Here is a 13,159-nt window from a genome sequence, read left to right on the forward strand (position 1 = left end):
CTGAACTCTCTATACATGATTTGTTTGCGGTTGAATTCTCTACATGATGGTTTCTTTGTAGCTGAACTCTCTACAAGGTAACTTCTTCTAGCTGATCTCTTTACAGGGTGAATTGTTTGTAGCTGAACGATCTACAAGGTAACTTCTTCTAACTGATCTCTCTACAGGGTGATTTGTCTGTAGCTGAACTCTCTACAAGGAAACCTCTTTTAACTGAGCTCTGTACAGGGTGAATTGTTTGTAGCTGAACTATCTACAAGGTAACTTCTTCTAGCTGATCTCTCTACAGGATGATTTGTTTGTAGCTGAACTCTCTACAAGGTAACTTCTTCTAGCTGATCTCTCTACAGGGAGATTTGTTTGTAGCTGAATTCTGTAAAGAGCTCAGCTGCAAACAAATCACCTATACAGAATTTTATAGGTGATTTGTTTGCAGCTGAGCTCTTTACAGAATGGTTTCTTTGTAGCTGAACTCTCTACAAGGTAACTTCTTCTAGCTGATGTATCTACAGGGTCACTAGTTTGTAGCTGAATTCTCTACATGGTGGTTTCTTTGTAACTGAACTATCTATAAGGTGACATCTTCTAGCTGATCTTTCAACAGGGTGATTTGTTTGTAACTGAACTCTCTACAAGAAAACTTCTTCTAACTGATGTCTGAACAGGGTGAATTGTTTGTAGCTGAACTCTCTACAGGGTGATTTGTTTGTAGCTGATCTCTATACAGGTTACTTATTTCTAACTGATCTTTTGAATTCTGTTCAGGATGACTGCTCTATTAGGATGACTGCTCTATTAGAGTATCTTGATCTCGCACTTGCTACACCAAGTTGGATTTCGTGTTATAACTCCGTGGCTTTAAGTCTGATTTTTCTACACCATTGAAGAGCCTTTCTAAGATGATAACTCCATCTGTACAGCGATTTTCAAAGCATTACCCCAAGTGGTTTATCTGGTAGGCGTGGCAAGCATAATAATAAAAATAATAATAAAAAAAAATAGCTAATCTCGATTGCGTAATTGTTACACACTGTTGATTTTTTCGCTGTATCTTCCTGGTTTTTAGCTCGATTTCTTTCAAACCACAAAAGGTTTGAGGTTCAATAGTTAACCTATTCACCCACCGATTTTCAGCTTCTTCCCATACGCGGTTTACCCTGTAGGCGTGACAACATATTGGTGTTATTTTTCGTGCATAATCGCTCATAACTCTTTGTCTGTTTATCGTATTCCAGCCAAAGTTGGTACAGAGATGCGCCTTTATACCCCCCTTCTGTGTGCCAAATTTCAAGGCAATCGGATATGGCGTGCGAGTTTTATAGTAGTTTTTGTAAGTGTGCGACAAGAAAAAGAAAAATAAGAAGAAGAAGAAGAAAAAAAACGAAGAAACTGAGCCAATTTTTGAAGTCGCATATCTCGGGAACACGCGAAGCGATTTCGCTCAAATTTGGAATGTGGAGTGCTGCAGTTGGGGGGCATGTCCACAGCAAAAATCGTCTTGTTTCATCAAGGAAGCACAGAGCTACGGAGGTGCGAAAATTGCGTTTTCTTTCTTCCTGTCAATATACTCACGGGTGTTACGCGCCGGCTTCTTGGGCCGCACGACACACTACCGTGTGTCTTGATATATGAGAAATTATTTATAAAAAATTTGTTCAATGAAAAAGTACAGTGTTGGGCCGCCACTTTTAAAAAGTAATGTATTACTTATTACTTGTTACTGCCACTGTGATGAAATGCGGTACAGTTATATATTACTTCAGTTTAAAGTAACTAGTAATGTATCATATTACACAATGTATAAAGGTACTTCGTTAGGTAATAATATTACAGTAACGCGCTAGTTAAGTAACGCGTTAGTGCTTTGTTTGGTAATAATATTATAGTAATACGCTACTTTAGTAATGCATTACTTACATTTACTTCGTTACTGCATTAAGTAATAATATTTTGCAACGTGTTACGCCCAACACTGACAAAGTGGCCACTGGACTATGCTGCAATACCATCATTCATCTCTTGTTTCACTATATTTTATCACTTGGATCTTTATTTCATTTTAAAATTAAGAATATACTACTAGTCTGTTTAGCATACATCTATGCACATATGACTGTTCTATTAGAATAATTATCATACATGACTGTTGTATTAGGGCAACTGCTGTAGTACAGTATCCCTTCGAGTTACCTTTTTGTCTACCAAGGGGCATGGTCACTATTCCATGTTTTCACCATGCTACCATAGGTAGACCAATATAAGGTGTGAGTTCACCATGTTTGAGTGATTGTCAAACAGTACGGTAGTACTGTTTAAGTAGGAACCCCCTGCCAAAAAAATGATGCATGCTACCTAAAATCTGCCTTCAAAAATCATTCTAGAGACATCTTACATAATGAAAGTCACCTTTACGGATAATATTAGTCCATCTAACATCAAATACTGCATTAAACACAAGAAAATACTAATAGACAGTTGGATATAGAAAAAAATGCTAAACTCAGATTTTAGTCTGACTGCCTGCCAGTCTGCCTGTCTGACCCCGTCATAAGGCTGGAGGCGAAACAAAGCAGCACACAACCACCATTTTACACCACGATAACAAACTCAACAGTGGGATGTGCTTTTGGAGGTTCTGGCGAGTGTGTGCCCTCTGCGCCTTGACTAGCTACACGTATTAGAAACAAGTTGATGTTGTGCTACCTCTGAAAGTCAGGTGCCCAGTTAATACTATCCCTGCAATTTTTACAGCACTTGTCTTTCCTTTTTTCTTTAATCAGGCTAACCTTCTTCCTTCTCCATGCAATGAAACCATATTGAGGCATTAATTTTTCCTATCAATGCTTTCTTTGAGCAGCATATTTAGACACTGCAAACTTATTGAAGTGCTTACGTAATTTCACAATAGATTCTATTAACGCAATCTTGGTTGATTTATAATGATCAAGCACTGACCCTTGACAATCTATCATGATGACACAACCCATTTTTATTGGTCTGTCACAATGAAATAGTAATACACCCCCTGGTAGGTGAAAGGCTGACTCGAGATACTCTATACTCTAATACAGCAGTCACTCTAATAGAACAGTCACACATGTATAGCTGTATGCCATATAAAAATGAAGTAGGGATCCAAGCAATAAAAGTTGTGAAAAGAGATGAATGATGGTGTTACAGCATAGCTTGGTGGAAAAATCCCTACTTTGGTGTTAGCGAAATCATTGTTATAACATGCCAATGTAGAGATTTTCCCTATGCTGTAATAACATCATTCATCTCTGGTTTTATTACATTTTATTGCTTGGATCCCCACTTCGTTTTCATATTAATAATTTTAAATATGTGACTGGGCTTGTAAAAATAGGGCATGTGGGCACAAGCTCAAATCTTCATGATCCTTACATATCAAACAGTATGGTAGTACTGTTTAAGTAGGGATCCCACAAAAATGATGCACGCCATCTAAAATTCCACCTTCAAAAATCATCCTAGAGACATCTTACACCACGAAAATCACCTTTATGGAATAATATTAGTCCATCTAATATGAAATACAGCATTTAAAACAAGAAAACACTTACTGGTAACCTGTTATAGAATTTTTTTTAAAATTGCCTAAACTTGAAATTTGGTCTGCCTCACTCACTCACTCACTCACTCACTCACTCACTCACTCACTCACTCACTCACTCACTCACTCACTCACTCACTCACTCACTCACTCACTCACTCACTCACTCACTCACTCACTCACTCACTCACTCACTCACTCACTCACTCACTCACTCACTCACTCACTCACTCACTCACTCACTCACTCACTCACTCACTCACTCACTCACTCACTCACTCACTCACTCACTCACTCACTCATTGACCACAGTTGCAAGCCTAGACGCCAAGCGAAGTGGTGCACAGCCATCATTTTACGCCACAATAATAAACTCAACAGTGGGATGTGCCTTTTGGGGTTCCGATGAGTGTAGGCCCTCTGTGCCTTGTTGTTTCTTTTATCTTCAATCAGGCTGCTTGTCTTCTTCATCCAATGAAACCATATCAAGGCATTAATTTTCTGTATCAACACTTTCTTTCAACAGTATAATTTAGATGCTGCAGAATTATTTCAGAGCTGAATTTCAGAAGCGCTTCAGTCCTGGTGTTACTGTAAGAGGTATACTAGCTAGATATCTGTAACTTCGTGATTGGGATCCCGTTCGCGATAGGTTCGTGACTATACCCATCAAATAAAGATCTAGGTGGACTAATGGTGTTAGAGTGTGGAGACCTCACCTCTTAACAATCTAGCTATTTATTTAACAGTAAACAAAATGACCTCACCCCTTATTGGTCTAGCTAGCTGCACACCCCTTTGTTGACTAGAGATACGCTAATAGAACAGTCATTCTAACACAACAGTCATATCTGATATTCTAATAGAACAATCACAAGTTACACTGTAACTAGCTATGCTACAACAAAAAACTTAAACTAGTAGTTTAAAAATTGTTAATTTAAAAATGAAGTAGGGATCTATGCAATAAAAGTAGTGAAACAAGAACTGAATGATGGTATTACAGCATAGCTCGGTGGGAAAGTCCCTACTTTGGCATAGGGACTTTCCCACTGAGCTATGCTGTAATACCATCATTCAGCTCTTATTTCACTACTTTTTATTACATAGATCCCTACTTCATTTTTAAATTAAAATACTAGTAGCACTATCATACCAGGAGCTCATCGAGTCCGTAGGATGAGGGAGCATTTAACTCCGCATACTCACAACGTAAACAGCAAAATTCAAACATGGCGGACATTTCTTAACATAGTATATTCCTTATATAGTAAAAGTTGTATCGTAGAGTAAAGAATTACGTAATAATCATGCCACAAATATGCAGCGCCTGGATTAATTCGTGAAAGAAAGAGATGGCAAGGAAGGAAACGTCGAGGAAAGGGCTTAACTAACGGAGTGAAATAGTGACAAGATGTTTTGAAGACTGCTAGGAAACACTCTTGCTTACCGCGCTTGAAAATCCATCCCTCCTGGAGGAGACTGAGTGTGGCGCTCGACTAGACATTGGGTGGCCTGCAGTTCGAATCCTGGGGTAGTAGGGATTTTTTTCCTTTCTTTGACCCTTTTCTGTTTCACCTTATTGTTAGCTAGGCCATGTAATCTTTAAGTCTCCAGTTCCAGTGTGTTAGGTTAGGTTAATCCAAAGGCTGCAGCGTATGTTGCTGTCAGACCTTCAGTGCAGGCCACTGTAAAGCTTTAATAATAATAATAATAGTAGTAAGTGGGCCGGCTATCAGTCCACGGCGGCAGCACAGAGCATCTGCAGTAAATACTGACGGAATCGAGTTTCATCGCTCACTGCTGGAGCAAGAAGACTACAGTATTGTGCCAGTAGTAATGGGTTTAGCGAGCATGCGCGGTATGTGTTTATCCTTATACGGTTACTGTTTAAATTACTGTTAATAAATTGCGACACCATGTTTGAATTTTGCCGTTTACGGAGTTACATGCTCCCTCGTCCTACGGACTCGATGAGCTCCTGATCATACTATATGATGTAAAATCCAAATTGATTTTGTGATACTCCTCGTGAAATTTACTGGCTACCAAGAACCACCACTATAAATTAATATTGAATCATGTGCATCATTAAAACTCTCAGGCCTAATCTATTTCGCGGACTGGACTCATGGACTGGACCTGCGGACTGGACCTGCGGACTGGACTCACGGACTGGACCTGCGGACTGGACTCACGGACTGGGCTCATGGACTGGACTCATGGACTGAGCTGGAAACAGCTTTTAAACAATTATACAGGCATTATCCATATCTTGCACACTGGAGACACCACTATCGAGCTACAGCTGTTGGTTCTGCTCTTTGTTACAAGTCATGAAATTAGCGCATACACTAATAAACTTACGATAAACGTGTACTAGTAGCGATAAAGCGTGATAGAGGTTATTGTTGTAGTGATATTTTCTTTTGTTGTTTTAGCACTGGTGTTAGGTCTGTAGAGATGAGCCAGTAAATATTCTTAGCAGGTATAGCCGAGGTGGCACCATCGGGCAAGGTGATGGGGCTAAGCAAACAATCTGGCTCATTATTACAGTCCTAACACTAGTGCTAAGTACTGAAGCAACAAAGGAAAACATCTACGCTACATCAGTAGCCTCTGTTATGCTTTATCACTGCTGGTTGACATGTATCATAAGTGCATTCTAATAAATTAGTATATCTGCTAGTTTCATGACTTGGAATGAAGAGCAGTACCAGCAGTAGTAGCTCAATAGTGGTGTCTCCAGTGTTGCAAGAGAAGGATATGCCTGTATTATTGTTTAAAAGCTGTTTCCAGCTCAGTCCATGAGTCCAATCCACAAAATAGATTAGGCCAAACTCTCAAGGGGCTTGGTTCTCAACTAAGGTGATTCATTAAGGATATCATGCTGTAAATTAATGCGTGATAGAAGTGATAAGTAGCTTGTTAGAATCATACTCAACACATGTGTATTGGCTGGTTTTAATGATGAAAGGGCTATAATACTACTGAATTGTATAGGGATCATGGAGGTTTACACTTTCTCAAAAAAATGTTAATAGTCTCACAATACCTTCATGGTACATTAACAGTTTTGGCTAGATAGAGTCAAGCCCAAAAGTGTCTTAGAGTGGCTACAAGTGCTTTCAATAAGTAGCTACAGATTTAAAAAAAATTATTTAACAGAATTTTCTACTGACTGACTCACTAACTGAAACCTGATGCCTTTAGATAATGGCTATGGCTACAAGCTTGATTTTTTCACTGTTAGATGTTACTTCAGCCCGACAGGTGCTTTTTGGCATACCACAGTAAGTACATTGTATGCTTCATGGACTTACCTGTGTCCTCCTATTTATCCCTTGTTGACATTGCAAGGTGTTGATTCACGGTAGCTAGCATGTGATAGCTTCCCTATGTTTGTAATGGAAATTGTCTGTAGTGACTGGATAGATCATGATTGCAGAGGCACTTCTCATAATGCTATTTGTTTGCAACACCGTGTAATAAGCTGAAACATAGCTAGCAAGATGGCTACTCCATTTTCAGTCATTGTTGGTTGGGGCACCTGTTCAAATAAAAGAATTAAGTACAGCACCATTTTTTTCTTTTGATGTGGTATGTGTTGATTCACCAGTCATAATTATGTCGTAAGAAAGCAAACAAACAAGTAGAAGGAAAAATAAGAATTTTTCTTTAGAGATCATAGACTCAAAAAGTAGTGAAACAAAGGGAGGTCACCTACACCTGCAGATATACAATGTACTAGTGGACATTTTTTCCCTAATTCATTCATTGATGTAGACTGTAATAGAGGGATTGCATGCAAAACGTGTTATGACGTATTTTTATAAAATACTTAACAACTGTTGCTTTTCAGACATTTGTGAGGTACGCGAGTGAAGGCTACAGCCATTCTCAAAGGTTCAGTGTAGAATGAAAGAAGTTTGCTAGGTTAGTAACTTGTATAAACAAAGATAGCCGCAGTCAATACTTTACAAAGTGTTAACATTCCTGACTAATCTATGAAAATTTGATATTATGCTTGTCCAGCTTAGAGCTACTATTTAATATTTGTTTCGAACCTTATCCTAGCTTTTGATAGAGATAATCATAGTTGGTAAAGCGTGGTGACCTAGTAAGTGTATTCGCCCCATTGCATACCATAGGAAGTATACCTCACAAATGTCAGACTAGCAACGGTTGTTATGTGTTTTTGTAATATGCGCCACAAACTATTCACGTGCAAACCCTCTATAGGGATTAAATGTTCATTTGTATAACTGCAGGTGTAGGCGACCTCCCTTGTGTCACTACTTTTCATTAATGGAACTTAAAATTTCTATTTTTTCTTCTACTTGTATATGTAGAAGGAAAAATTAAGAATTTTAAGTTGGATTAGGGATCAAAGAACAAAAAAGCAGGGAAACAAGGGAACAGCTAAAAAGTTGTGAAACAAGGCAGGCTGCCTATACTTGCAGATATACTAGTGGACATCGATTCCCTACTCTTCACTCTATAACCATGACTAAATTAGGAATTACATGTCCACTAGTATATCTACAGGTATAGGCAACCTCCCTTGTTTCTCAACTTTTTAGCTGTTCCCTTGTTTCCCTGCTTTTTTTTGTTCTTTGATCCCTAATCCAGCTTAAAATTTCTACTTGTAGTATATACTTTTAGTATATACAAGTAGAAGGAAAAATAGAAATTTTAAGTTCCATTAATGAAAAGTAGTGATACAAGGGAGGTTGCCTACACCTGCAGTTATACAAATGGACATTTAATCCCTATAGATGGTTTGCACGTGAATAGTTTTGTGGTGCATATTACAAAAACACATAACAGCCATTGCTAGTCTGACATTTGTGAGGTATACTTTATATGGTATGCAATGGGGCAAATACACTTACTTGGTCACTATGCTTTACAAACTATGATTATCTCTATCAAAAGCTATGATAAGGTTAGAAACAAATATGTGTCCACTAGTATATCTACAGGTATAGGCAACCTCCCTTGTCTGGCATCTTTTTAGCTGTTCCCTGTTCCCTTGTTTTTTGTTCTTTGATCTCTAATCCAGCTTAAAATTCCTAATTTTTCCTTCTACTTGTTTGTCTACCTTTTTAATAACACAATTATGACAACTGAATCCATGTGTATCACATTAAAAGAAAGAATGACACCAGGCATTCCATAAAATAATTTTGCATCTGAACATGCGCCCCAATAATCAATTACGCACTGAAAAATTAGGTGGCTATTACACTTTGTTCAACAAACAACAATCAATGCACGATAAGAAACAAAGGATGAGAGCAACGTAATACAAGCAACATACAAGCTTTAAGTACCAAATAATGATCAATGCATGATGAGTAACAAACAAGAAGCAACAAATTAATAAGTGGTCCATTACAAATGAAGAACAGTACAAGAAACTTCTCTGCAATGAATCCAGTCACTATGGAAAATGTGGGCGAAAAGCATGACACAGCCAGTGGGAAACTGTATCGCACTATTGAAAATTGACACCTTGCATCAGCGAAAAGAACTGGAACACAAAAAAGGACAAAGGTAAGTCCATGATACATGCATTGTACATACCGCGGTTGGCGAAAAGGCATGTCTTGGGACAAAGTGACGTCGAACAGAGAAAAAATCAAGCCCGTAGCCTTATCCATTGTCAAGTTATGCTTGGCTGAAGGCATCAGTTAGTTAGTTAGTTAGTTAGTTAGTTAGTTAGTTAGTTAGTCAGTCAGTCAGTAGAAATTCAGTTAAATAGAAAATTTTTTAAATTCCATAAAAACTTGTTGGAAGGGTTTGGGGTGACTCTGAAGGCATTTTTGGGCTTGGCTATGCCTAACCAATACTACCAAGCTGTTATGAAGGAAATTTGAGGCTGGTTTTAGGGTGATGCATTTGGGCAAGAATTTAAAGCCCAAAACTGCATAATCCCTAATATACAGTACTACCGTACTGTATGATATTTTGTTGATGCTTGATATTGTGAGTATTTGTGATGTGGTTGATGGATTTCATGATGTTTGTGGTAATTGATTATAAAATGCAATAGCTAGTATTTCACTGTGTGATAATTATTTGTATATGTTTGCAGGCTAATTAAGAAGTTGTTCACTGAACTTCACAGTCACTTAAAAGATGATAAATTGTTATTACGCTTGTTGGTGTACTTGAGTTCTGAAGATGATGCTGAAACTGTATTAGACCATGCACCAACGCATGTTTATGCTATTCATATCTCTCAAATATGTTGTGAGACATATCATATATTAACCAAAGAGAAGGTAATTAGTATAGGTATAATACTAGATGACTAAATATTAATACCTTTGATATGATTATTAATTATGTTTCAGTACAAAACAAAATGCTATCGTCAGGCTATAAAAATACATCTAGAATTTCAAACCAAAGGCCTCAGTTACTTTGATAGTGGCAAGAATAAATAGAATCCAGTCAATCCATAAAACTATAAGGATCTGTTGATCTGTTTGAGCATATTTGTGTGACCTCTTGAGTTGGTTGTTTGTAGGTACTCCAGCTATCAACAATGAGTCATTAACCTATATGTTGCAAATCGTGAATTGTCCCTCTTTTGTCTCATTTTCAACCACTTAATGTTATTTATCATTTTTTTCTGTAACACTATTATAATCAGACAGACGCAAACCTGGCTGCCTAATAGCTGACATACATGAACTTCATTGCCGAGCAGACCAGGTTCTTAAATGGCACATAGCTTTGATAGGTTGAGATCATTGTATGATTGGACTTAGGTCTATTTATGACCTTCTCTCTTTATAAAATGTATACCTTCTTCTTGTCTGTGATTATATGCTTAAATAGACAGTGCACAGAGTTTACTCAAACAGTATTCTTGGATTATGGTTTGAAATAATTGATAGTTTGCTGTTATGGTACTTCCCAAGCACTAATGTTTAATAAGTTAAGGCTTGTTGCTTAGTGTTGCTCTGTACAGAATTTTAATTTTTATATTGTGGTTGCTGTGCATATTCACCTCGGGGTTTATCAACAGTAAACTTCCTCTGACTTTGGGGCATACATAAGTGCTGTACACTAAAGTGAGCCATGGTTCATATAATATATACCATGTTTCTAAATTAACTACACAACATACTAACAACAACCCATACGTACACAAATAAACTTAATTACTTTGCTATAGTTTGGCATGGTAGACACATCGGTAGCCTTCCTCTCATTAATTAGCCTTCTTATAATGATAAGGAAATTGTGGTTTGAGGACTATATGCCAAAATATACACCTGGCGGTGCATTTGAAAGTTTCACATGGTTATGGTATATATAATTCTGTAAAGTTATTTGTCAGTACTAACTACATAGCTTCAACACCAACACCGTTCTAGCCAGTACCTCTCTTAAAATGTCGTGGGCTCATGTAGTGAGGTGTTATGGCTTTAGTCAGTTACGTAGTTCACATATTACAAACTTTAATGCTGAACATGTCAGTCAGTATGATTCAACACAGGTAAAATGTACAATATATCATGTATGTCAATAGAATATTTACATGTAAAATGTTTGCATGTGATATGAAAAGGTTTATGGGGAAATGTATTTAAGGATGACATGACTTTTCTTGATAGTTTTATGGTCTATGGTGGTATTTTTCACATAATTGTAAACATGTTCTATCCTATTATAGAGGGGCAAACTATGTAATGCTGTGGCTAAGCTTCTTCAGAGCACTGTGAAGTGTGTGGAACCAGATATCTTCAGGTAAAGTAAATATTTACTGAATGCTAAAGATGTGTGTTATTAAGCTATGATGTACACATGCTCAATAATTTTACTAAATTTAGATGATTTAGTAGGACTAATGGTCCTTAGATACAACCCCTGTCCTAGGATGGTGGTAAGTGTACAGGTTCCCAGAGTCCCAATGTGACACTTCCAGTGTTCTCAAAGTCCTTTCTGCCTTTCTACTGGTATAATACTGCAAACCTAAATACCACACTGGTTTCATTTACCAACCAACCTAATGGCTTGGGGATGACCTGTCCATATTTACTAGTGCAAACAAACAAAAGATTGTAGGAGGATTACCACAGCAAAAACCTATTGGGATCCTGTACTGTCACATTCCACAAGGCAATAGACAGGTTTGCAGCTAGTTGCTATGCAGCTGCTGACCTACTACAGCCTCATGGATGACCATATGACTGTATTCTTGTTTTACTCTACCGACATGTATTTGTGCAACTATGTTGCCATGCAACTGCAGTCCTGCGTATCACAGCTACACAGAACCTTTTTGTGTTGCTGGTATATACCGTATAGCGGAAAATTTTGGCGGGAGAAAATTTTGGCGAATTGATCATAGACAGAAATTGGCGAATAATAATTTGGCGAATACATGGCATTACTTTGCCCACGCAATTTTAATCTGACAGCGTTGGCGACGAACTTTGCGATGTCTACGTACAAAGTTCTACAGTTCAATGCCTCTGATTCGAATCGACGCACTCTTATGTTAATAGCTAGCTGAAATAAAAACAACGTGCAAAGTCAGTAATCGAGACTGGAACGCTGGCATGTGGCAAGCGAGGCAAGGCATTTGCACATGATGGGCACTGAGCTGAATTGCTCGAGTGAATTGCCCATCTGCCTGAACTATTAGTCTAATACTGGCTGTGGATACTTGCGGAAGATTAACTAGTCTCGCGTGGCCAGACCCTTTCCGCGCGGCCGCTTATCGATTAGAGATTATAAGTGGCGCGCTACAAGGTAACCACTCACCGCTGTAACAGTATTCACAGAATAAATTAATTCACTCACCGATGAACAGCGTCTACTGCACTTTCAGTGTTTATAAAAATGGCGAATAAAATTTTGGCGAATCCATGCATACTTGCCAAATTCGCCAAAATTTTCTCCTGCCAAAATTTTCCGCTATACGGTAGCTAGTTTTAGTGCATTATTCTAAGGGCTGAACGAGCGCACAGCCACTTGCACCTATGTTGGCATGAAGCTGCAGACCTACATACCACAGTTACACACAATTTTTGTGTAGCTGGTAGCTAGTTTTATTACATTATTCTATGGGCTGAACAAACACACAGCCAATGTTTCCATGCAGCTGTGGACCTACATATTATATACAATTTGTTTTGTAAAGTTGGTTCAATTCATAATTCTATGGATAAGTTAGCTGAGTGCACAATTATGCAAGCCATTTGCAGCTAGAATAGCAGCAAATAACACACACACACAACTGGGTAGCAGCAAATAATGAACAACAGCAAGTAGGCTCATGCAGTACCAGCATCAACATTAATAACCATTTAATATATACATATGATTTTGTGCCTGTAAATATACAGGTGTCATGCACTTATTACACATTATATATATGTATATATGTCTGGCATACATGCAGTTCAGCCATTATATTACCAAGCAGGTACCTAGGTAATTTGTTTTTTCCTTGAAAAACTAACAGCAGTGGCACACACAGAAGCTGGTAGCAGCACATGATGAACAGCAGCAAGCAACGTACATAGCAAATCAATAACCCTTTATATATCATTTGTGGTG

The 13,159-nt window shown here is 38.0% G+C and overlaps 1 protein-coding gene across 2 annotated transcripts in view; it reads left to right on the top strand.

The window, feature by feature from the left end:
- LOC136251028 (E3 ubiquitin-protein ligase rnf213-alpha-like) overlaps nucleotides 1-13,159 on the top strand; it is a 175,978-nt gene that overhangs the window by 38,768 nt on the left and 124,051 nt on the right. For both annotated transcript variants that reach the window (XM_066043410.1, XM_066043409.1), the window contains exons 8-9: nucleotides 9,675-9,864; nucleotides 11,268-11,341. In XM_066043410.1, coding sequence (XP_065899482.1) covers nucleotides 9,675-9,864; nucleotides 11,268-11,341 — 264 coding nt within the window. The remainder of the gene's footprint in view (nucleotides 1-9,674; nucleotides 9,865-11,267; nucleotides 11,342-13,159) is intronic.

Source organism: Dysidea avara, chromosome 3 (genome assembly GCF_963678975.1).
Source record: "Dysidea avara chromosome 3, odDysAvar1.4, whole genome shotgun sequence".
Taxonomy (NCBI): Eukaryota; Metazoa; Porifera; class Demospongiae; order Dictyoceratida; family Dysideidae; genus Dysidea; species Dysidea avara.